Below are 25591 nucleotides of genomic sequence, written 5' to 3' on the forward strand. Positions count from 1 at the left end.
TCTCTCTGTCAGTTGCGATGGAGCTACCATGATCAGATTTAGATGATCAGCTGCATCCGTAATCCACCCAGAGATCCGTAGCACAGTTTTCAGACCAGCTCAGGAACGCATTAATGAGCTCAAGTTAAAACCTGCCATGATCATAAGATCTATGACATAATGAGATGTTGACGAGCCTAAAGCGTGTTTCTTGGAATGAAATGCTAATAGGTCAAGGCAAGCTTGATAGGAAAATGATATCTCCCTTACAACAACTACTATGCTACTACAGGCTTGGCTGTGAAACAGGCTGGCTGATCCTTTTTAGTTAGTCCTTAGTTGGAGAGCGGTCTGTGAGCGGTGTGGTGGGGGCAGCTGAGCAGGAGAGGGGCTGCAGCAGGAGGTCCAACACTGAAGTTCCTTTTAGCCCTGGCTGTAGGTCAGCTGCACCAGTCCCCAGCCTTGCCGGGTCACACTCCTTGTCTGCTGTACATGCTCAGCTAAATAATATGCTTATAGAGTGTAACAAAAATCACAATTTATGAAAAGGATATGACAAAAAGGTGTTTTTCTATTTATCTTCTAATCCCCCCCACACACATTTTGGGTTTGACAGACACCTGTGTCCAGTCCAGCTGACGAGTTTCTGGGAAGAATACATTTGCTTCATTGAAGTACACAAGCCATTATTCAGCCTATACGTTAAAATCTTTACAAGCCCAAATGTGTGATTTCATTTGAATATTAGATTTAGGGAGAATAAGCTGTAACCTTACGTTACAGATCATCTGCTTTTGGACTGCTCATTTCCTGAAAAGAGCAGCTGTGGGGACATCCTTAAACGCTTAAGAACCTCTATACCAGGCGGTGTCAGAGGAAGGCCCAAAATAAGGGTGAAAGACTCCAGCCACCCAAGCGATAGACTGTTCTCTCTGCTACCACGAGGCAAGCGGTACCAGTGTTGCTACTGTGTTATCTATCCTGTTGCCTAGTCACTTTACCCCTAACTACAAGGACTCTCGAAGTATTCACAACCCTTGACTTTTTCCACATTTTGTTGTGTGTCATTAAAATGGAACCCCCCCCAAAACATTCCTTACCCCAGGATACTTCAACTGACTATCTGGGAGAATAAAGATAATGGAGGACTTTGTGGCTTTGTAAATGTTATAGATTTATTGATGGGAGAAGCCAACAATAGGCTTACGTTTTTGGCATGAATCACCTTCATCAGAGCCGTCGGTAGCCATGGAGTGCTTTGAAAAACTGGTCATGGCTCACATCAACACCATCATCCTGGAAACCCTAGAGACCCACAAAATGTGCATACCGACCCAACAGATCCACAGATGACGTAATCGCACTCCACACTGCCTTTTCCCACCAGGATCCTAGACTTTCTAACGGGCCGCCCCCAGGTGGTAAGGGTAGGCAACAACACATCTGCCACACTGATCCTCAACACCGGGGCCCCTCAGGTGCGTGCTTAGTCCCCACCTGTACTCCCTGTTCATCCACGACTCCAACACCATCATTAAGTTTGCTGACGACACAACAGTGGTAGGCCTGATCACTGACAACAATGTGACAGCCTATAGGGAGGTCTTCAGAGACCTGGCAGTGTGGACAACAACCTCTCCCTCAATGTGAGCCAGACAAAGGAGCTGATCGTGGACTACAGGAAAATGAGGGCCGAACAGTCCCCCATTAACATCGACAGGGCTGTAGTGGAGGGGGTCGAGAGTTTCAAGTTCCTTGCTGTCCACATCACCAACAACATTGTCCAAACACACCAAGACGGTTATGAAAAGGGCACGACAACACCTTTTCCCCCTTAGGAGACGGAAAAGATTTGACATGGGTCCCCAGATCCTCAAAACGTTCTACAGCTGCACCATCAAGAACATCCTGATCGGTTGCATCACCACCTAGTATGGCAACTGCTCAGCATCTGACCGTAAGGCGCTACAGAGGGTAGTGCGTACAGCGCAATACATCACTGGGGCCAAGCATCCTGCCATCCAGGACCTATATACTAGGTAGTGTCAGAGGAAGGCCCAAAAAATTGTCAAAGACTCCAGTCATCCAAGTCATAGACTGTTCTCTCTGCTACCGCAAGGCAAGCGGTACCGGAGCGCCAAGTCTAGATTCAAAAGGCTCCTTACCAGCTTCTACCCCCAAGCTATAAGACTGCTGAACAATTAATCAAATGGCCACCTGGACTATTTACATTGCCCCCCCCCCTACACTGCTGCTACATATTATCTATGCATTGTCACTTTACCCCTACCTACATGTACAAACTACCTCGACTAACCTGTAACACCGCACATTGATTCGATACGAGTACCCCCTGTATATAGCCTCGTTGTTATTTCATTGTGTTACTTTTTATTTACATTAGTTTATTTAGTCAATATTTTCTTATCTCTATTTCTTGAACTACATTGTAAGTTTAAGGGCTTTTAAGTAAGCATTTCACCAAGGTCTACACCTGTTGTGTTTGGCACATGTGACAAATAACATTTGATTTGAGTAGGAAAAATGTGGGAAGCACCTACTGTATGTGTCCTCGCAGGGGAGTGTCCCACTCGTCATGTCAACTAAACATGTCAATAATATCTATACTGTCAATAGTAGTAGTAGCAACTACATACAGTGGGGGCGAAAAAGTATTTAGTCAGCCACCAATTGTGCAAGTTCTCCCACTTAAAAAGATGAGGGAGGCCTGTAATTTTCATCATAGGTACACTTCAATCACATTGTAGGATTTTTAATGAATTTATTTGGTCACCTACAAACAAACAAGATTTCTGGCTCTCACAGACCTGTGACTTCTCCTGTCCTCCACTCGTTACCTGTATTAATGGCACCTGTTTGAACTTGTTATTAGTATAAAAGACACCTGTCCACAACCTCAAACAGTCACACTCCAAACTCCACTATGGCCAAGACCAAAGAGCTGTCAAAGGACACCAGAAACAAAATTGTAGACCTACACCAGGCTGGGAAGACAATCTGCAATAGGTAAGCAGCTTGGTTTGAAGAAATCAACTGTGGGAGCAATTATTAGGAAATGGAAGACATACAAGACCACTGATAATCTCCCTCGATCTGGGGCTCCACGCAAGATCTCACCCCGTGGGGTCAAATGATCACAAGAACGGTGAGCAAAAATCCCAGAACCACACCGGGGGACCTAGTGAATGACCTGCAGAAAACTGGGACCAAAGTAACAAAGCCTACCATCAGTAACACACTACGCCGCCAGGGACTCAAATCCTGCAGTGCCAGACGTGTCCCCCTGCTTAAGCCAGTACATGTCCAGGCCCATCTGAAGTTTTGCTAGAGAGCATTTGGATGATCCAGAAGAAGATTGGGAGAATGTCATATGGTCAGATGAAACCAAAATAGAACTTTTTGGTAAAAACTCAACTCGTGTTTGGAGGACAAAGAATGCTGAGTTGCATCCGAAGAACATCCGTAAGAAACATTTCAAGGTCCTGGAGTGGCCTAGCCAATCTCCAGATCTCAACCCCATAGAAAATCTTTGGAGGGAGTTGAAAGTCCGTGTTGCCCAGCAACAGCCCCAAAACATCACTGCTCTACAGGAGATCTGCATGGAGGAATGGGCCAAAATACCAGCAACAGTGTGTGAAAACCTTGTAAAGACTTACAGAAAACATTTGACGTCTGTCATTGCCAACAAAGGGTATATAACAAAGTATTGAAATAAACTTTTGTTATTGACCAAATACTTATTTTCCACCATAATTTGCAAGTCAATTCGTTAAAATTCCTACAATGTGATTCTCTGGATTTTTTTTTCTCTCATTTTGTCTGTCATAGTTGAAGTGTACCTATGATGAAAATTACAGGCCTCTCATCTTTTTAAGTGAGAGAACTTGCACAATTGGTGGCTGACTAAATACTTTTTTGCCCCACTGTAGGTTATTCAAATAAGAGTATGACCATCATTCAAGATTCCTACACATACATTCCTCTTGAATAATAAAATATTTACAAAAAGATGAGAGCGAGCTGTTCATTCAGACCCTTCGGCTCGACACAATCTAAGCAGTCGATTCAAAGTGCCTCTCTGTAACAATTTTCTCACTATATTGAGGAAAGAGAAACTTTCTAAATTCCCCACAATTTCAAGGTAGAGGCTGAGCCATAACTGGCATTTACGTAATGCCGCACAATCGCATAGTCCATATTTTTGGTGCGGATAGCTGTTTTGTGTTCAGCTATTTTTACTTTGAGTGCGTGTTTCATCTGACCAATGTAAACAAGCCTACATGGGCATTTGAGCATGTAAACCACAGTGTTGAGATTAAAATTGATAAGTGTAATTGTTCGCCAACGGACTACACAAACTACTCTGTCAAAGTGGAAGAACATTTTTAACGTAAAATATATATATATGGTAAATAAAACACCATCTTGATTAGGTAAGTATTCAACCCACTGTGTCAATACATGTTAGAATCACCTTTGGCATAGATTACAGCTGTAAGTCTTTTTGGGTAAGTCTCTCTAAGAGCTTAGCACACCTTGAATGTACAATATTTGTCCATTATTATTTAAAATGTTCTTCAAGTGCTGTCAAGTTGGTTGGTGATCATTGCTAGACAGCCTTTTTCAAATCAAATCAAAATCAAATCAAATTTATTTATATAGCCCTTTGTACATCAGCTGATATCTCAAAGTGCTGTACAGAAACCCAGCCTAAAACCCCAAACAGCAAGCAATGCAGGTGTAGAAGCACGTTTTCAAGTCTTGCCATAGATTTCCCTGCCAGTTTAAGTCAAAACTATAACTAGGCCACTCAGGAACATTCAATGTCGTTTTGGTAAGCAACTCCAGTGTATATTTGGCTTTGTGTTTCAGCTTATTGTCCTGCTGAAAGGTACATTTGTCTCCCAGTGTCTGTTGAAAAGTAGACTGAACTAGGTTTTCCTCTAGCTCTATTCCGTATTTTATATCCTAAAAGTGGAACAGTATTGCTTTCGTCCCTCTCCTCACCCCCACCTGGGCATGAAACTGGGACCCTCTGCACACATCGACAACAGTCACCCTCGAAGCCTCAATACCTATCGCTCCACAAAATCCACAGCCCTTGCAGAGCTAGGGAAACAACTACTTCAATGTCTCAGGGCGAGTGACGTCACCGATTTGAAACTCTACTAGCTTGCACCGCTAACCAGCTAGCCATTTCACACCGGTTACTCAAGCATACCCATAACATGATGCAGCCACCACCATACTTGAAAATATGGTGTGGTGCTCAGTGATGTGTTGTTGGATTTGCTCCAAATATAACGCTTTGTATTCAGGACAAAAAGTTCATTTCGTTGCCACATTGTTTGAGGTATTACTGTAGAGCCTTATTGAAAACAGGATGCATGTTTTAGAATATATTTTATTCTGTACAGGCTTCCTTCTTTTCACTCTCATTTAGGTTAGTATTGTGGAGTAAATACCGTTTTTGATCCATCCACCGTTTTCTCCTATCACAGCCATTAAACTCTGGAACTTTTTTTAAATCACTGTTGGCCTCATGGTGAAATCCCTAAAGGGTTTCCTTCCTCTCTAGCTACTGAGTTAGGAAGGACACCTGTATCTTTGTAGGGACTGGGTGTATTGATACACCATCCAAAGTATAATAACTTCACCATTGCTTAAAGGGACATTCAATGCTTTCATTTTTTTTACCCATCTACCAATAGATGCCCTTCTTTGCGAACCATTGGAAACCTCCCTGGTCTTTGTTGTTGACTACGTGCTTGAAATTCACTGCTCGACTGAGGGACCTTACATATCTGTATGTGTGGGGTATAGAGATGAGGTGGTCATTCAAAAACAATGTTAAACACTATTATTGCACACAGTGAGTCCATGCAACTTATGTGACTTGTTAACCTGTTGCGACGAGCAATCCTGTATCCGGGAGTGTAATTATTCATGAAAATCGCAAATGAAATGAAATAAATATATTGGCTCACAAAAGCTTAGCTTTTTGTTAACAACACTGTCATCTCAGATTTTCAAAAAATGCTTTTCAACCATAGCTACACAAGCATTTGTGTAAGAATATTGATAGCTAGCATAGCATTAAGCCTAGCATTCAGCAGGCAACATTTTCACAAAAACAAGAAAAGCATTCAAATAAAATCATTTACCTTTGAAGAACTTCGGATGTTTTCAATGAGGAGACTCTCAGTTAGATAGCAAATGTTCAGTTTTTCCAAAAATATTATTTGTGTAGGAGAAATCGCTCTGTTTTGTTCATCACGTTTGGCTAAGAAAACCCCGAAAATTCAGTCATTACAACGCAAACTTTTTTCCAAATTAACTCCATAATATCGACAGAAACATGGCAAACGTTGTTTAGAATCAATCCTCAAGGTGTTTTTCACATATCTATTCGATGATAAATCACTCGTGGCAGTTTGGTTTCTCCTCTGTTCAAAGTGGGAAAATGCACGCACCTGGAGATTACGTAATAGTTTCGACGGAGGACACCGAGCAGACACCTGGTAAATGTAGTCTCTTATGGTCAATTTTCCAATGATATGCCTACAAATACGTCACAATGCTGCAAACCCCTTGGGGAAACGACAGAAAGTCTAGGCTCATTCCTTGCGCATTCACAGCCATATAAGGAGACATTGGAACACAGCGCATTCAAAATCTGGCTCACTTCCTGTATGAAATTTCATCTTGGTTTCGCCTGTAGCATTAGTTCTGTGGCACTCACAGACAATATCTTTGCAGTTTTGGAAACGTCAGAGTGTTTTCTTTCCAAAGCTGTCAATTATATGCATAGTCGAGCATCTTTTCGTGACAAAATATCTTGTTTAAAACGGGAACGTTTTTCATCCAAAAATGAAATACTGCCCCCAGAGGTTCAAGAGGTTAAGCACATTTTTACTCCTGAACTTTAGGCTTGCCATAACAAACGGGTTGAATACTTACTGACTCAAGACATTTCAGATTTTCATTTTTAATAAGTTTGTAAGCAATTCTAAAAACATAATTTCACTTTGACATTATGGGGTATTGTGTGTACTGTAGTGACACGTCTCAATTTCATCCATTTTAAACACAACAAAATGTGGAAAAAGTCAAGGCACTGTACACCCATCTAGTACCGGGTCGGACGCCCCTTTGCCTCCAGAACAGCCTGAATTCTACTAGGTGTCGCAAACATTCCACAGGGATGTTGGTCCATGCTGACGCGACAGCATCATGCAGTTTCTGCAGATTGGACAGCGGTATATTGGTACTGCAAACAGCCCGTTCCATCTCATCTCAAAGATGCTCTATTTGGTGGAGGTCTGGGGAGTGTGCAGGCCACTCAAGTAAACTGAACACACTGTCATGTTCCAGGCAATGATTTCCACTTCTCAACTGTCCACTCCAGCCCATCGGTGACAAGGACCAACTAGTTGTGCATTCCAAGATGCCGTTTTGCACACCACTGTTATACTACTCCATTATTTGCCCAACCACGCACAGTCGTTTTGCCCATTCTAACGTTCAATCAAACAGTAATTGAGTGTCTCGATGCCTGTCTGTCTGTTTTATATAACAAGACACGGCCATGTGCCTCACTGTCTGTAGTAGCAATCCGTTTTTGTGAACAGGGTGTTGTACCTAATAAACTGTCAGGTGAGTGTATTTGTACATAGCTACCTCAATTACCTTGTACCCCTGCACATCAACTTGGTACTGGTTACTCCCCTTACTGTATATAGCCTTGTTATTCTACTTCCTCGATGTAGCCATGTTATTTTCTACTTCCTGTATATAGCCATGTCATTTTTGACTATTTATTATTTGTTCATCACTGTGTATTTATTCCTCATGTCACTATTTCTACATTTTTATTTCAATGTTTTTTTTCTTTAACTCTGCATTGTTTGAAAAGGGACCTGTAAATAAGCATTTCATTGTTTACAAAGCATGTGGCTAATAACATTTTATTGTTTGCGCCTAAGCACTTTATTCCATCTAAGTGAAAAGGTTGTGCTTCTAGTGCGAGCTCTGTGAGTGTCTTCTTTTAAAAGGTTGGGTGTGGAGATTGGGCATCGAGAGGGTCTGCTGTCATTTTTGAGAGGGACTGATAAGGAATTTTATGACCCATTTAACATGGAAAGGTAGGCTACCTACCGTGATTGTAGATATTATCTCCTGGGTTGGTTTGGTCATTTGCATAGTTATCTGCTGGGATGAGTCTAAGCATGTAAAGCCCCATAAGCCTCTGTTTTAGGGTCCTGTGGTTTTCAGCCATCTGTTTTTATTTATATATTTTTTCCCACGTCCTCCCTAGTGGAGAGGCTAAGCCTCCCTCCACTGATGATGTCACAGACAGTGCCTCGTCCCGCACTGCCCAGTGCCTGGTCATGTGTCCAGTTCAGTTCCACTTAACCAGTCTCTCTCTCCTCAGATATCCACTTAAGATGGACGAGATGTGCCTAATGTTCAGACTGGGAGCAGGATGGGGCTGTGTCTTAATCTTAATTTCATCTCCTTTCCTTCACCTGCACTAATATGAAAACACTGTTGAGTAGACTGGTGCTGGGTGGAGGAGAGCTGTTTAGTAGACTGGTGCTGGGGGAGAAGAGCTGTTTAGTAGACTGGTGCTGAGGAGAGGAGAGCTGTTTAGTAGACTGGCGCTGGGTGGAGGAGAGCTGTTTAGTAGACTGGTGCTTGGGGGAGGAGAGCTGTTTAGTAGACTGGTGCTGAGGAGAGCTGTTTAGTAGACTGGCGCTAGGTGGAGGAGAGCTGTTTAGTAGACTGGTGCTGGGGGGAGGAGAGCTGTTTAGTAGACTGGCGCTGGGTGGAGGAGAGCTGTTTAGTAGACTGGTGCTGGGGGGAGGAGAGCTGTTTAGTAGACTGGTGCTGGGGGGAGGAGAGCTGTTGAGTAGACTGGTGCTGGGGCGAGGAGAGCTGTTTAGTAGACTGGTGCTGGGGGAGGAGAGCTGTTTAGTAGACTGGTGCTGGGTGGAGGAGAGCTGTTGAGTAGACTGGCGCTGGGTGGAGGAGAGCTGTTGAGTAGACTGGCGCTGGGTGGAGGAGAGCTGTTTAGTAGACTGGTGCTGGGGCGAGGAGAGCTGTTTAGTAGACTGGTGATGGGGGGAGGAGAGCTGTTGAGTAGACTGGTGCTGGGTGGAGGAGAGCTGTTTAGTAGACTGGCGCTGGGTGGAGGAGAGCTGTTTAGTAGACTGGTGCTGGGGCGAGGAGAGCTGTTTAGTAGGCTGGTGCTGGGGAGAGGAGAGCTGTTGAGTAGACTGGTGCTGGGTGGAGGAGAGCTGTTTAGTAGACTGGTGCTGGGGGAGGAGAGCTGTTTAGTAGACTGGTGCTGGGGGAGGAGAGCTGTTTAGTAGACTGGTGCTGGGTGGAGGAGAGCTGTTTTAGTAGACTGGTGCTGGGGGAGGAGAGGTGTTTAGTAGACTGGTGCTGGGGGAGGAGAGCTGTTTAGTAGACTGGTGCTGGGTGGAGGAGAGCTGTTTTAGTAGACTGGTGCTGGGTGGAGGAGAGCTGTTTTAGTAGACTGGTGCTGGGGGAGGAGAGGTGTTTTAGTAGACTGGTGCTGGGTGGAGGAGAGCTGTTTTAGTAGACTGGTGCTGGGGGGAGGAGAGCTGTTGAGTAGACTTGTGCTGGGTGGAGGAGAGCTGTTGAGTAGACTTGTGCTGGGTGGAGGAGAGCTGTTGAGTAGACTGGTGCTGGGGGAGGAGAGGTGTTTTAGTAGACTGGTGCTGGGTGGAGGAGAGCTGTTTTAGTAGACTGGTGCTGGGGGAGGAGAGGTGTTTAGTAGACTGGTGCTGTGGGGAGGAGAGCTGTTTAGTAGACTGGTGCTGGGTGGAGGAGAGCTGTTTTAGTAGACTGGTGATGGGGGAGGAGAGCTGTTTAGTAGACTGGTGCTGGGTGGAGGAGAGCTGTTTTAGTAGACTGGTGCTGGGGGAGGAGAGGTGTTTAGTAGACTGGTGCTGGGGGAGGAGAGCTGTTTAGTAGACTGGTGCTGGGTGGAGGAGAGCTGTTTTAGTAGACTGGTGCTGGGGGAGGAGAGGTGTTTAGTAGACTGGTGCTGGGGGGAGGAGAGGTGTTTAGTAGACTGGTGCTGGGGGGAGGAGAGGTGTTTAGTAGACTGGTGCTGGGGGGAGGAGAGCTGTTTTAGTAGACTGGTGCTGGGTGGAGGAGAGCTGTTTTAGTAGACTTGTGCTGGGTGGAGGAGAGCTGTTGAGTAGACTTGTGCTGGGTGGAGGAGAGCTGTTGAGTAGACTTGTGCTGGGTGGAGGAGAGCTGTTGAGTAGACTGGTGCTGGGTGGAGGAGAGCTGTTTTAGTAGACTGGTGCTGGGGGAGGAGAGGTGTTTAGTAGACTGGTGCTGGGGGAGGAGAGGTGTTTAGTAGACTGGTGCTGGGGGAGGAGAGGTGTTTAGTAGACTGGTGCTGGGGGAGGAGAGCTGTTTTAGTAGACTGGTGCTGGGTGGAGGAGAGCTGTTTTAGTAGACTTGTGCTGGGTGGAGGAGAGCTGTTGAGTAGACTTGTGCTGGGTGGAGGAGAGCTGTTGAGTAGACTGGTGCTGGGTGGAGGAGAGCTGTTGAGTAGACTTGTGCTGGGTGGAGGAGAGCTGTTGAGTAGACTGGTGCTGGGTGGAGGAGAGCTGTTTTAGTAGACTGGTGAAGTAGGGATATGACAAATAAAAACTTTGTGTTTAAACTGCAATTTGTTTTAATTGGTTTTCCGTTATCATAAAAGTCCATGTGAATTCACAATGCAGCTGTAATGCTGCCAGAAACGCTTTGGGTCTTGCTTGCATTTCTCTACCAAATTTTTCAACTGTAACGACAATGACGTCATGGTGGAGAGTCGACTCCAAAATAATTGTTTCCACGATTCCTTGCAGGTCGACTCCTATTTCTGAGTGTCAAGATTCGATTCCGCTATGAATCAACTCTTATGATTCAATATTATTGGAACAGTACTTCCGGTAACATGAACACTTGCATCTTTTATAGCGAACTAGCGAGGGGAAGGGCACAGTATAGGCATGTCGGCTACCAGGCACACAGTCAGAACCATGCGCTAGGCCTTGTGGCAATCAAAAGCTGTATCTCACAGCATTCCATTGCATCTCGCAATTTCTTGGTTTGCAATGTCTCACAATTTCAGTAAAGCAGGGTCTATCATCAATGAATAGGCTAGGATATTCTAGATGCAACAGACCGAAGACTGAACACACACTTGTAAAGAGAAAGAGCAGGCGAGCCAGCATGAGCGAGAGCGAGGAGGGGGCAGGCAGAAAGAACCGTCTGTATACGTCTTGGTAATCTGTATCTCTTAATGTCTTGTCTTGCATGCCTCACGTTCACCAAAGTAGCCAAAAGTTTGCCTCTTCCTCTCCGGTTTTATTTAAATGACACAAAGTTCCCCAGGCCTATATAGCCTACTGTCTAGTTAGGCTATAACACGGAAAATAAAATACATTTTTCTTAATGTTAAGGATCCCAATTTTGTGAAACGGGGGAGGCTGGTGCTGGTTGGAGGAGGCTTACGCTGCCCTGGGTGGCTGATGTGTCTAGGGCCCAATAAAATCTTCTTTTTTTTTTGCCTGGTTCCGTTTTCTCCATTTTTGTTTTTACAGGTTTGTTTTTCCTCTTGCAAGCTACATTGGTTCATAAATACATAATGCCCTTGCATCATCTTCGTGGAGGAAGGATGTTGTGTTAAGTAGATGATGATGATTTACGTTTTTGGTGTCTAAGCCTGAGGGATCTTAGGAATGTTATAGTAAGCATGGATGCATCCTTAGTTGTCTCATGGAATCTATGAAAAGGCCTATACTGTTTCACATACAACATATTGTTTTTCAACCATTTTATCACCATAATCTTGACGTTGATCCACCTATTTGAATATGTTAATAACCACTAGGTGTTTTCCATTACTAATGGGGTTCTCTTTCTTTCCTTTTTTAGGAACCGATAAAGTCACGGGCTCCACAGCTTCACTTGGAATATAGATTTTATAAACAGTTGGGAAGTTCAGGTAAGCACATACAGCTACAGTGTTATAACTGTTGAACAGTGTTTGCTAGTAGGCTCAGCTGGATGGATGGCCATCTTCTCTGCACACGTATCTGGGAGATATGAAAGCCCTGTCCCCCTCCTACAGACGGTTGTTCCCTAGCAGGCCCAGGACCTTCATGCTATGTCTATGTGCTCTCTCTGTGCTGTGATCCGTGGGGCTGTGCTGTACCTCCAGAGGGGAGAGGTGGGGCAGTAGGATCAGGTGGTGGGGAGGGACAGGGACCTGGAACAGCCCACGGCAAAGCTTGGCCAGCCTGGAATGCTTAGTGTTTGATCCTCTCACTGCTTAATTCTATCATTGAAAAATCTCTCTGACATTGGGCCACTTTAAAAAATAAATAAAAAAAAGTTTATTTTAACCAAAGTGATTAGTACTATACTTTTCATCATTAGTTAGTTCAAGTCACTTTTTATGAGCATTTGATCTGTTAAGAAAACAACTGGTGAATATATTGTATTTACGGTCCGTAAATAGATTGTATTGTATTTGAGGGTAGGTAGGGACAAGCTGACCACTTGTATTCTAATTCCACTAAATGTGACTGAGGACACTGGTCTTTGATCATTTTGGCTTTTAAAGAAAGAGATAAACAGCTTGGGCAAAGCCTGTGCATTCATTTGATCACTGGAGTGGGAAGGCCACACACACACACACACACACACGCACACTCTAAGACGAGTGTGTGTCACTGCGCCCAGGGATGTTCTCTTTCATAAGACAAGTGTGTGTCTCGTGTCTCTTTCTCTCTCATAGAGAGCTGATCACCTGCCAGCTTACTCTCTGTCCCTGTGCCAGAGCAGCAGCTTCACAGTGTTAATAGGGAGTTGGAGTGCAGGGCATTAGAGGTGTCCTAGGCTAGTCTATTTATAGATGGCCTTCAATGTAGGGCCATTATCGTATATATCTACTTCCATCGCTCGTCTCAGCAATGCCTCTGGCCGGCCTGAAGAAGAAAGGCCAGGGAAACTCTCCTGTGATGTACAGGGAAAAGGGCTGGCCTATCTCTCTGTCAGCTATCCTATCTCTCTGTCAGCTATCCTTTGTTGTGTTCTGTCTGACTGGGCCAGTAGTTGTATTCCCAATCCCAGGCAGCACAGCATAGTACATTGTGCTATTTATCTTCCTTACACCTATTTGAGAACAGAGTCGATCGAAGTTGCTTGTGGATCCTCATTCATTCATTGGATAGTGAGTCTTTATCCCCACCCCTTGGGCCAGCCCATTGAAGGAGTCCATGTCCTCTGTAGTGTTTCCACTGATGCGTTATACACATCCTGACTTCCCTCTCCTCCTCCGGCCACTGTGGCAGAGGGACCACCAGAGAGAGGCCTGCTACAATCTCATAGGCTGAGCTAAAGATGGAGCCAGTGACAATGTTGGCCCAGCTTTCCTTCCATTATAGAATGGAGGGGGAAAAGTGTTACTCTTACTGGTTGCTACATCTATTGAAAAATTGTGTGGAATAGTGAGTAATTATCAAGTCTTCTGCTTATGATTCTTCTGTAAAAATGATTATGTGTGGTACAGATGGATACAGGTGTGTAGTCCTTTTACAATGTGAATGTGACATAATTTAAGCCAGGGTCAAGCCCTGGTCTGAACCTGGACCCCACTGCCACAAATACTGGAGCTGTGTCAGCTGTACATGGTGCTTAAGAGGAGCTTATCTTAAGAGTGTTAATTCTCGCCTGCCCTGGAAAGCACCCAATCACTAGAACAACACATTCAGTTACACACACTAGCTGGCCTGGTCTGGCCACGCCCCAACCCCAACATTAACCAATGAGCATGGGGTGTCTGAGACATCATACACTTTTTACGTCACTATCAATAATTTAACTGGATGACTGGTTGACTGAGCTCACACAGTCCTGATAGCATGTTCTTCGCTTGTGAAAGCACTGCATGTGACCAGTCTCCTTATGAGATGATTTAAGATTTCACTGATAATATCAGTGCATGTGAATATTTAGTAACCCATCATCAAAGCTTTGCCTCAAAGCATTGCCTGCTCTTACACAAGTCGTATGTGTGTCCTTCTACAGTGCCTACTGCCCTGGTATCTTGGGAGTGATAAATCAATCAGTGCCATTTTGAGTATGAGTTTGCAGTGATCTTCTGTGGTCCATCCAGTCCAGAGCAGTCTGGATATTTTATGCGCTGCCTTCCTGGGATAGATAACATAACCTACCACTGAGTCACACCGGCTCTATGCAGGGCAGGCCGGCTGGACGATCACGTTTCATCCCGGCTACATCGCGACAGCGCTGCCTGCCCGGCCTAATGAAATCAGCGCCGCCTTTTTTCTCCCCGATGCACTCGGCATTCTAAATGTTTAATTGAGACCCCCTCCCTCTCGGGCTCAGCCTAAACTTTGACATTTCATTGTAGGGCAACATTGTCTGCCACAGTGGCCAGACTGAGAGGGGCCCCTGTCTGAGACAATACTCTGGATTGTTCCAGACACGTTTCACTTGTGTTTGGAGAGAGTGGGTTGTGAGCAGTGCACAGAATGGCACTCGAAGGCAGCAGAATAGACTTTGAAGCTAGTGGTGCTGCGGACAGCAGCCAATTATATCTGTTGTCATAAATCACGATAAAGAATAGTTTCTAGGAAACCACTCACTCCTTGCATAAGTGCTTTTATTACAGGCGTGATTGGCTAGGGTTATTTTTACACTGGAATAACATCCACATAGTACTTAGCAAATATGATTAGGTGTAGCTTTTGTCAAAGATAAAATCATTCTTGTTTGAATGGTTTCCCTGAAATTTACATTTTATTCTAGGCCTTTTCCATTTCAGTTGAAGCTTTTCCCCAGCTGTTATCTTTGTTGTGTTTACAGCTCTAGAGTTCCCCAGTAGGGAGTATTGTAGGTGTAGTCAGAGACAGTTGTTCTAGCGTAGACACTTTCCAATTGATCAGTGCATTGGCAGGGCTGCTGAATGCCCTCCCTAGATTTGGGCGGGCTTTGATGAGTCAGCTTACTTGTTGATCTTTTGTCGCTGCCGACCTCGGCCGCCATCATTACCAGGCAAGTCCTACTGCCTAAAGTGCCCTGGGACAGCTGTGTGGATGTGTGAGATCTGCACTGCTTCGCTGTGGGAGTGACTTGAGGGGTGATCAGGTAAATCCTGCTCTAATCCCTCCAACCTCCCCACACTCACACAGCCTCCCGGCCAGCCTGCCATACTACTAAAGCTGCTGATCCTCTCCTCTCTCTGACTGGGTCGGGGTGCCCTCGGGGCGACAGCCGCCTGCTGGGAGGGGAGCATGCAGTCACTTTGGCACAACTGCCAGCCAAGGAATGGAATGAAGGCCACTGGTATCAGATACTGGTCTGAACTGGTGAGGCATAACCTGGAGCTGTATGTGTCCTTGGAGGCTGGACCATAAGGTCATGGTGGCCATGGGGTCACAAATGGCCATTGCCCTTTGATCTGTTCCACATAGGGAATAGAGTTACTGTTAAACTGGAAGTCTCCTCTTCAGAGAATTTGTGATGTGATGATAAAGTCCTAAATTCCTCCCAGGTCACACATACAACATGACCAAAAGTATGTGGCCATCTGCTCGTTGAATAAAAATCATGGGCATTAATATGGAGTCGGTCCCTCCTTTGCTGCTTTAACAGCCTCCACTCTTCTGGGAAGGCTTTCCACTAGATGTTGGAACATTGCTGCTGGGACTTGCTTCCATTCAGCCACGAGCATTAGTGAGGTCTGGCACTGATGTTGGGTGATTAGGCCTGGCTCACAGTCAACGTTCTAATTCATCCCAAAGGTGTTCGATGGGGTTGAGGTCAGGGCTCTGTGCAGGCCAGTCAAGTTCTTCCACACCGATCTCGACAAACCATTTCTGTATGGACCTTGCTTTGTGCACACGGGGGCATTGTCATGCTGAAACAGGAAAGGGCCTTCCCCAAACTGTTACCACAAAGTTGGAAGCACAGAATTGTCTAGAATGACATTGTATGCTGTAGCGTCAACATTTCCCTTCACTGGGACAAAGGGGCCTAGTCTGAACCATGAAAAACAGCCCCAGACCATTATTCCTTCTCCACCAAACTTTACAGTTCGCACTATGCATTCAAGTATGTAGCGTTCTCCTGGCATCCGCCAAACCCAGATTTGTCCATTGGACTCCCAGATGTTGAAGCATGATTCATCACTCCAGAGAACGTGTTTCCACTGCTCCAGAGTCCGATGGCGGCAAGCTTTACACCACTCCAGCCAACGCTTGGCATTGCGCATGGTGGTCATAGGTTTGTGTGCTGCTGCTCAGCAATGGAAACCCATTTCATGAAGCTCTCGACGAACAGCTCTTCTTCTGGCGTTGCTTCCAGAGGCAGTTCGGAACTCGGTAGTAAGTGTTGTAACCAAGGACAGACGATTTTTATGTTCTTCAGCACTCGGCGGTCACAAGATCACAGGACGTGTCTGTGATCTTGTGTGGCCTACCACTTCGCGGCTGAGCCATTGTTGCTCCTAGATGTTTCCACTTCCCAATAACAGTACTTACAGTTGAGTGGGTCAGCTCTAGCTGGGCAGAAATGTGACAAACTGACTTGTTGGAAAGGTGGCATCTTATGACGGTGCCACATTGAGAGTCACTGAGCTCTTCATTAAGGCCATTCTACTGCCAATGTTTGTCTATGGAGATCGCATGGCTGTGTGCTCGATTTTATACATCAGTCAGCAACGGGTGTAGCTGAAATAGCCGAATCCACTAATTTTGAGTGTCCACATACTTCTGTACATATAGTGTATGACCACATGACAGGGTGTGTTGGCAAACAGTTTTTTTCCATCACACGGCATCAACGTTCACACGTTTTTGTTTACCATCCATGTTGTTCTAATCGAAACCGCCTTCCCACACACGTAGTCTGCTCAATATCAACATGGCTCTGTAGCCAAAGCCCTACTACCCTTCTTTAACTACCACCTTTCATGCATCCGTAGTCCCTCCGCCTCTGAGCTTTTTTAGAAGGGCCGAATGCTTTTAATGCTTTTAGAATATCTGTGGCTCTTATGATGCTAAAACAGATGGCCTTTTTTAAACCTTTAGGATTCTGGCACGCTCCCTGTAAGTTGTGTGGTCCCACTCATATCATGTGTCCCTCCCTGTCTCTGTGTTGCAGAGGGTATTCCTCAGGTGTACTACTTTGGGCCATGTGGGAAGTACAATGCCATGGTGCTGGAGCTGCTGGGGCCCAGCCTGGAAGACCTGTTTGATCTCTGTGACCGCACCTTCTCCCTCAAGACCGTCCTTATGATAGCCATACAGCTGGTAAGAATTGAATTGTTGTTTACGTAAGTTAAGTGTCTTACACACAGGTGCCCAACCCATATTTTAAAAGACTACTCTATGGTGTTATCTCTATAGTCTATAGATGTGTCCATGGCTCATACAGTGTTTGCATTTGAAAAGTGCACTGAGAGAGAGTTTGAGATCTTAGCTTGTCTACATGCTCAATGCTCTATCTCCCAGATAACGCGGATGGAGTTTGTCCACACAAAGAGCTTGATATACAGAGACGTGAAGCCAGAGAACTTTTTGGTGGGGCGGCCGGGCAGCAAGAGGCAGCACACAATCCACATCATCGACTTTGGGCTGGCCAAAGAATACATCGACCCCGAGACCAAAAAACACATCCCGTACCGGGAGCACAAGAGCCTGACAGGCACGGCGCGCTACATGAGCATCAACACACACCTGGGGAAAGGTGAGAAATGATCATGAAGACACACGCTGCTGTGTTATTGGAAAGATGGACATTTTCTTTCCTAATCCTGTGAACCTGTTCTGAAGTTAATTATCCACTTTTCCATTATGTTCAGTAAGAGCTGAATCCCAACTTGAGATCTGTACACATAACTTCATCATGTAGATGGATCATGCATTGATTGATGCATTTTAGATGTTCACATTATGACCTAAGCCTTATGGTGTCATATATAGTTGAAGTGGTGGATAATTGTGTGAGTAACAAACTCTTCTTTTCCTCCAGAGCAAAGCAGACGGGATGATCTGGAGGCTCTGGGTCACATGTTTATGTACTTCCTGCGAGGCAGCCTTCCCTGGCAAGGCCTGAAGGTATACAGTTTCATGATATCTACATGATCTCAGACACACCCTGTCACTTAGCCCCCCAACGCAAAATAACTTCTCTCATTCAAGGCCCAAGTGACATTTCAAGGCCTCAGACTCTAGAAAGTGTTTACAGTATTTAGGGAAGAGGAAGACATGTTAGGGGAAAATACAATGAAAATAGTGCTGTAACCATACACAGGAAGGATTTTCACCTCCTGAGATTTGAATCGTCTCTGTGTAAATGAATTAACAATGGAAAAACATATTCATATAATGCAGTTTCTACATTTATTTTTTTTATTTATTTCTATTATTGTGCAATTTATACCGGATACCACCGTTTAGCTCATACCTTTTGGTCTCTGCAGTGTTTAATAGATGTAAATGTCATCTTATTTTACCCACATAAGTCACTCAGCCAAGCTGTCTTCATCAGGGTATTCAATTTTTGCATCTGAGCTCCTAGAGTGTGCGGCTCTCCATTATTTTCAAGCATATAGCTATCTAACTGTAGAATATCATGGTAGAACTCATATAACTATTTTTTTGGGGCTCCTGAGTGGCGCAGCGGTCTAAGGCACTGCATCTCAGTGCTAGAGGCGTCACTACAGACCCTGGTTTGATTCCAGGCTGTATCACAATCGGCCTTGATTGGGAGTCCCATAGTGTGTGGCACAACTGGCCCAGCATCGTCCGGGTTAGGGTTTGGCTGGGGTAGGCCGTCATTGTAAATACGAATTTGTTAAGGATCGGACCCTACATTTATTTATTTTTTTATCGCCTAAAATGACATACCCAAATGTAACCTGTAGCTCAGGGCCTGAAGCAAAGATATGCTTATTCTTGATACCATTTGAAAGGAAACACTTTGAAGTTGGTGGAAATGTGAAATTAATGTAGGAGACTATAACACATTAGATCTGGTAAAAGATAATACAAAGATGCATTATTATTTATTTTGTATCATCTTTGAAATGCAGGAGAAAGGTGACAATGTACTATTCCAGGTTAGGTGCAATTTGTATTTTGGCCACTAGATAGCAAAAGTGCATGTGCAAAGTTTTAGACTGATTCAATGAACCATTGCATTTCTGTTCCAAATGTTGTATCAAGACTGCCCAAATGTTCCTAATGGGTTTATTAATACATTTTCAAGTTCATAACTGTGCACTCTCTTCAAACAATAGCATGGTATTCTTTCTCTCTAATAGCTACTGTAAATTGGACAGTGCCGTTAACAAGACTTTAAGCTTTCTGCCCATATCAGATATCAGACACCGATCCCATAGATGTTAACTGAAGCCCCCTGTATAACAGCCTCATGTCAACTCAGAACATAAAATGGCTTACGAGAGGATTTGCATGTGGATGCGAACTAAGACGCGTTAGTTTTCTACGTGTGACCGTTATTCCCATTCAATTACACTGCCTCCAGCTATGTATTGCCCCGAATTTGGCATTATATTTTGCTTTCTGCAAAGCTGTAGTTTTTCGACTCTACTGTGCTGTGTGGGTATTAAAGCTAAATGCGTGGGAGAATAATTGTTGTACTTTGTTGATTCCAGGCAGACACTTTGAAGGAGAGGTATCAGAAGATTGGAGATACCAAGCGAGCTACTCCAATTGAAGTGCTTTGTGAAAGCTTCCCCGGTCAGATTTGATTGGTTTCATTTGGAATGTGTTACTCCTTCCTTTTTGTTTAGGTCTAGTTCTAGATCAGTTTATGCAAATATAGTAATTTGTGTGCCTTCGTCCTGCAGAAGAGATGGCCACCTATCTGCGTTACGTGAGGAGGCTGGACTTCTTTGAGAAACCTGATTACGACTACTTACGGAAACTCTTCACTGACCTCTTCGATAGGAACGGCTATGTCTTTGATTATGAATACGACTGGGTCGGCAAGCCACTTGTGAGTGTCCTTCATCACTTGTTTCTTCTCCCTATTCAAAGTTTTGAGGGGACCGCTTGACCCCTCTATCTGCACATTTTCATTTGTCTTTTTCTGTAAATAATCAGACTGGATGTAAATGGAGATTTCCTGTGATGTCTTAGTGGTTCGAGGGCCTATTTTTAAAAATTTTTTAAATTACATATTCATATCTTCATGTCGTGGTCGGAGTAAAGTATTTTATGTCCTAGATAAAATGCTGTGTCATTTTGTCCCCCACCATAGCCTACACCGATAGGCCCCATCCCCAGTGACACACCCGCTCAGCCCAGCAGAGACAAAGCACAACAGCAGACCAAAAACCAGGTGACCTCACCGCCGCCCGCCACACCCACCCACCTCGTCAGTCGAGTTCCCCCTTGTCTCAGAGGCAACTGCCAACCCTCCTGTCCTACTCTCAGCTTCCTCAAGAATATGGCCTCTTTTACAGTGTTACCTTTATTCACTCCATCCTCTTTAATCTACTCTACTCTGTTTTTGCGATTGAGCAAGAATGATTGGGAACTGATGACCCTATTATAATTGTGGTTAAATGTTGTAGCATCATATTTGAAAGTTCAACTGTTTTAGCATTGGAGGGTTTTGTCTTCAACCTTTTCTCCTTAAAAACGAGTTATTGCTTTGCAAAATGCAGTGCGTTGTTCACATCAGCAATGACAAAGCAGTTTGCTTCGTGTGGCAAAATTGCATGCTTTCCCTTCCTGGTTCTATCAGCATGCTATTTGAGCCTTGATCCCACTACACTGTCATCAACATGACACATCATCTTTTTTTAGACCTTATTAGTCTTTTTCAATCTTTTTCTCTAAAAAACCACATAAGGTTTTATAATTGTCCTTTGCGGTGTACTCGCGGCTGTAATTCTGACTCTCCAGTACAATGTAATGAGTATCATCATTTATGAACATAAACAGGCAACATGTTGCATAGTACAAACAATCACAGAGTTTATTCCAGAAAGCAGGAATAGTCACAACAATGATTAGCTCATTTAGTAAAAGGACAATAGACAGGAGATTGCTGCGTCCTAGAAGAAAATATCCATTTTGGAATAAAAGATTAGACCCTTAGTGTTTCCGATCAAGGCTGTTTTCACTCCTGCATGAGGCAGTGGGCTCTGCTTTGTTTTGCTCGATTTCCTTCTGTTAACATAGTCTGTTTTAACAAGCCTGCTTCTTCTTGTGAGATGTCTTCTGTATTTATTTTCGTTTGTTTGTTTTTGTTGCCTTTCTTTCCCCATTCACTACCACACTACCTTCCACCTCTTCACTCCTGCCCCCATAACCTGCCTCCCCTCCCCCTGTGCTCTTTGCATCAGTCTCCTGAGCCCAAAGGAGATGAGTCTCAGCGTCAGCCCTCTCCAATGACCAATAAGGAGACACTGGGGTCGTATGTCACGGCCGAAAGGCTGGGGGGCTCTGTACAGGTACTGCTTGCTGCGCATGGTGCTGCATGACGGTCTGTCCACCCCAGCTTTCTCTGTCTGTCTGTCTGTCTGTCTGTCTGTCTGTCTGTCTGTCTGTCTGTCTGTCTCTGTATGTCTGCTCGCTCTGTTTGCTCTGCTTCACTCATCTGCTCCAGGCTGATAACAGGGGAGGGAAGCTGTCAGGAGAACCATGCGGTCACTGTCATTGAAACCTTTTATCAGGACAGGAACCCCCCCTCCCCTCTCCCTAGAAAAGGGATCTCATTGAGTATGAACAGTCTCAGCGCTGACTCCACTTTGAAGGGATGAAGGGGCAACAGCAGCTCAGAAGATACCTCTGTTTAAAAACGTTTGAATATCTGACTGGATATTTCATATCTATAGTCCTTCATGGTGCAATTATGACTTGCTTTAAATGGTAAGTGATGTACAGTCTCCAGTCTCAGATTAGAAACTTTTAGGATAATTAGTAAAGCAAATGTGCCATCTAGTGTCCTGGAAGGGAATTGCACCCTTTGGAATTATTACCTCTTTTTTCCAACTAGTAGATACATTTACAATGTAATGTGGTCAAGGGTAACAGTTATAAGCTAATGCTTCAATTAACTCATTTCCTATGAAAGATTAAGTACAGATAATGTATCATGATTTGATCATATATCCTAAAAACAGACATCCTGTTTCAAATTCCCTGTGTTCACCTGTACAGGTGATGAGCTCGACAAATGGAGAGCTGAATACTGACGACCCGACGGCAGGACACTCCAACGCTCCCATCACTGCTCCCACCGAGGTGGAGGTGGCTGATGATACAAAGTAAGACAGCTGTCTTTCCCTGGGGTTGACTGGCAGTGGCTCGGTCTCACTACCTCTGGCAGTCAATGCAAGAAACACTGTCAAATAGAAATATGGGTTCTGAACCCATATTCATTCAAAATACTGTTCAAACAAAATATTGAACAAGTTGCACACATTTAAGGCCTCTAAATGTTGAGTTTATATTTTTAACATGACATTTTTTGATATGCAACAATAATTTACTAGTATATCCTTGCCTGCAGGTGCTGTTGTTTCTTCAAAAGGAGAAAGAGGAAACCCCTCCAGCGGCACAAGTGAAGAGAAGAACTTGAAACATTCTGGTCACTGTCAAGTTTTAAATGGAAGCAACTACACAGATCACCCATCTTATCTCTTTCCCAATCTCTCTTTCTTTCTCTCTTCTCTCTCTCTCAGCACTCCCCTGCTACAGACGTGTAAAGGAATGTTGTCTTTCAGACTCTGGCTCCTTTAAAAAAAGAAAAGAAAGAAACATTTGAAAGTACCTGCATAGTAAAGGGAGATTGAGAGAACGTTAAAAGCTGTAAAAATGAAACGTGAATACCGTGACGTGAATATATAAAAAAAAAGATACTGTTTGAAACAGTTGTTGTATTTTAGATTCCATACAGAACATTTTCTGTTCAACAGCCATTGATCTGAGGGAACTGTCAATGAGTCGAGTGAAAGAAATCTGTTCCATAGAAATAGTCCTTTATTTATGGGATCAAGGTAAGAAGCAAGAATGAACAATACTAACTCTGGAATCACTGAACGCAACAGGAAGCATTTCATCTAAACCAGAATTGGAGGATCTTTATGCATTTTTTCCCTTTTTTTTGTAATTTAATCCTCAGTAGTTTTCAAAGTTGACTTCCTGGATTGAAAACAAACTTTTACTTTTATGTTGTAGTGTTTCTGGAAATCTTTGTAGCACAGTCACTGGCCTCAGGTACTGTGGAAGATTGAAAGAAACAGATATTAAGCTCTTTTCTTATTATTGCACTTTTGAAAGAAAATAAAGTACAGTGGAATTCTAGGTTTGAAATTAACAAACAAGAAAACAACAAAATAAAGACTGATCTAGGAATAGTCCTATACAATGCTTAAATCTGAGTAAGGGCCGAAATGTCAATCTACATGAAACAAGATGTCTTTCAGTTTTATTTCTTACATCAGAATAATTAACCAGGAAATCATAGTTTGTGCCTTTCCAAGTAAAATGTTTAAAGCTCAAGTAAGTGTCCTGCAATGACATGTTATCTGAAGTTATTCCAAATGTTGCTCATTGACTGTGTGTGTGCTTTATCGCTCTGAAAGCATTGTCGATGTCTGACATTCCCAGGGTGTGGTCCTATGTAGAGGTCATACTGTCTCCAGCAATGACTGTATGGGTCTCCACCATCACAACTACAGTCTATCTCCTCTGCTATGACAATCAAGGGATCTTTACAGTGGAGGTTAACTCTCTATGTGCACCTTCTGGGGAAAAAAGATACGATTTTAAAGCTTGTGTATTGCGAGCTAAGCAATTCTAGTCATTGATGACGGCAGATCAAAGTTAGTAGCAGCAAGCAAGCATGTCAAGTTTTTTTAAAGACAAATGAAGCGACAGCCCATCATTGACTGAAGTTTCCATCAGACGTATTGAATTGCACAACCGTTTGTCTTTTGAAGTTCCTCGCTGCATTAGTTACATGCATCTTTGCCTGAACATTGTAATGGTCTATGTTTGTCATGGCCTTACATGAGATGTGTTACCACAACAACATGCTCTGTCATCTACAGTATATACAGTTGTCCCAAATGGTTTTGATCAGAGATGACTGCAGTGTGGGGTCACGCATATATATATATATATTAGTTCACAAGAAAAGCCCCCTTGATTTTTTTATTACTGTATCGATTTACACAGTGTACAAAACATTAGGAACACCTGCTTTGTCCATGACATAGGCTGACCAGGTGAAAGCTATGATCCCTTATTGATGTCACTTGTTATATCCACTTCAATCAGTGTAGATGAAGGAGAGGAGACCATTTAGAGAAGGATTTTTAAGCCTTGAGACATTGATTGTGTATGTATGCCATTCAGAGGGCAATGGGCAAGACAAAATATGTACGTGCTTTTGAACGGGGTATGGTAGTAGGTGCCAGGCGCACCGGTTTGAATGTGTCAAGAACTGCAACGTTGCTAGATTTTTCATCCTCCATGTGTATCAAGAATGGCCCACCACCCAAAGAACATCCAGCCAACTTGACACAACTGTGCGAAGCATTGGAGTCAACATTAGACAGTATCCCTGTGGAACGCTTTCGACACCTTGTAGAGACCATACCCTGACGAATTGAGGCTGTTCTGAGGGGGAGGGGGGTGCACTCAATATTAGTTCCTAATGTTTTGTACACTTAGTGTATATTCCCTGTTACAAAAGACTGCTTTATCACTTCACCCTTTTAGGTAGTATACTGTACGCTGGTGTCATTGTGGATATGAGTCAAGGCCATGTGACCCAGAATGTATTGTTTTAATGAGATCAGTCATAGATGTTAGCTTTTTCTGGAAAAGTCGACATGAGGTTAGGGTTAGGGTTGCTAAAAAAAACGGACAATATCAATAGCAGCTATGTGCGAACATTTTCATAAACATCTCAAACTGAAAAGAGCAATATAGATGTAATTGAAAATGTGTTTTACTAGACTCGAATGGAGCTCAATTAAGTGGTTAATTCATTGGGTTAAATTGAGATGTTTCATGTAGTAGAACTGTCTCCAACGTTGTTTTCCCATGATCATTTTTATCATAAATCTATTTGATTTCCACTATGTGCTGTCTGCTATTGAGGGAGGTGGTAGAACTATTTTCCACTTCCTTTCCTCCTAATTTAACCCCTGGCTATACTGTGAGTGCTTTGGTTATACAATATTCAACAGTGACACAATATTCAATACAACAGATTGAATATGAGTTTCACCAATACAAGACACTTTATATTCATGTCATGATCATTCTGATTCTTAACGGGCCAATCTCTTTAGGATTATGTGGTTTGAGCTCTGGTGCACCTCTTGTCACTAGGTTTTACTCAAAACCCACAAATGTATAGGACTTTTGCAATATGAAAATATCACAGATTGTAATCACATGATGCTGTTGATCAAGCTGTATGAAGGCATGTTATTTGAGCTATTTCAGTGAAGTGAGAGGGAAGTGAAACATACTGT

The 25591-nt window shown here is 43.7% G+C and overlaps 1 protein-coding gene across 3 annotated transcripts in view; it reads left to right on the forward strand.

Annotated features, from left to right (window-relative positions):
- The window catches only part of csnk1g2b (casein kinase 1, gamma 2b), a 39162-nt gene extending 15559 nt beyond the window's left edge, over positions 1-23603 (forward strand). For 2 of the 3 annotated variants that reach the window (XM_029632644.2, XM_029632645.2), the window contains exons 3-11: positions 11968-12037; positions 17224-17372; positions 17574-17808; positions 18094-18179; positions 19742-19826; positions 19937-20085; positions 20350-20430; positions 22260-22366; positions 22612-23603. In XM_029632644.2, coding sequence (XP_029488504.1) covers positions 11968-12037; positions 17224-17372; positions 17574-17808; positions 18094-18179; positions 19742-19826; positions 19937-20085; positions 20350-20430; positions 22260-22366; positions 22612-22666 — 1017 coding nt within the window. In that variant the 3' untranslated portion in view covers positions 22667-23603. Of the gene's footprint in view, positions 1-11967; positions 12038-17223; positions 17373-17573; positions 17809-18093; positions 18180-19741; positions 19827-19936; positions 20086-20349; positions 20431-21442; positions 21551-22259; positions 22367-22611 lie in introns of all 3 variants that reach the window. The other variant, XM_029632646.2, reaches the window with a different exon arrangement.
- Positions 23604-25591: the final 1988 nt, after the last annotated feature.

The sequence above is a fragment of the Oncorhynchus nerka genome, linkage group LG24 (assembly GCF_034236695.1).
Source record: "Oncorhynchus nerka isolate Pitt River linkage group LG24, Oner_Uvic_2.0, whole genome shotgun sequence".
Lineage (NCBI taxonomy): Eukaryota > Metazoa > Chordata > Actinopteri > Salmoniformes > Salmonidae > Oncorhynchus > Oncorhynchus nerka.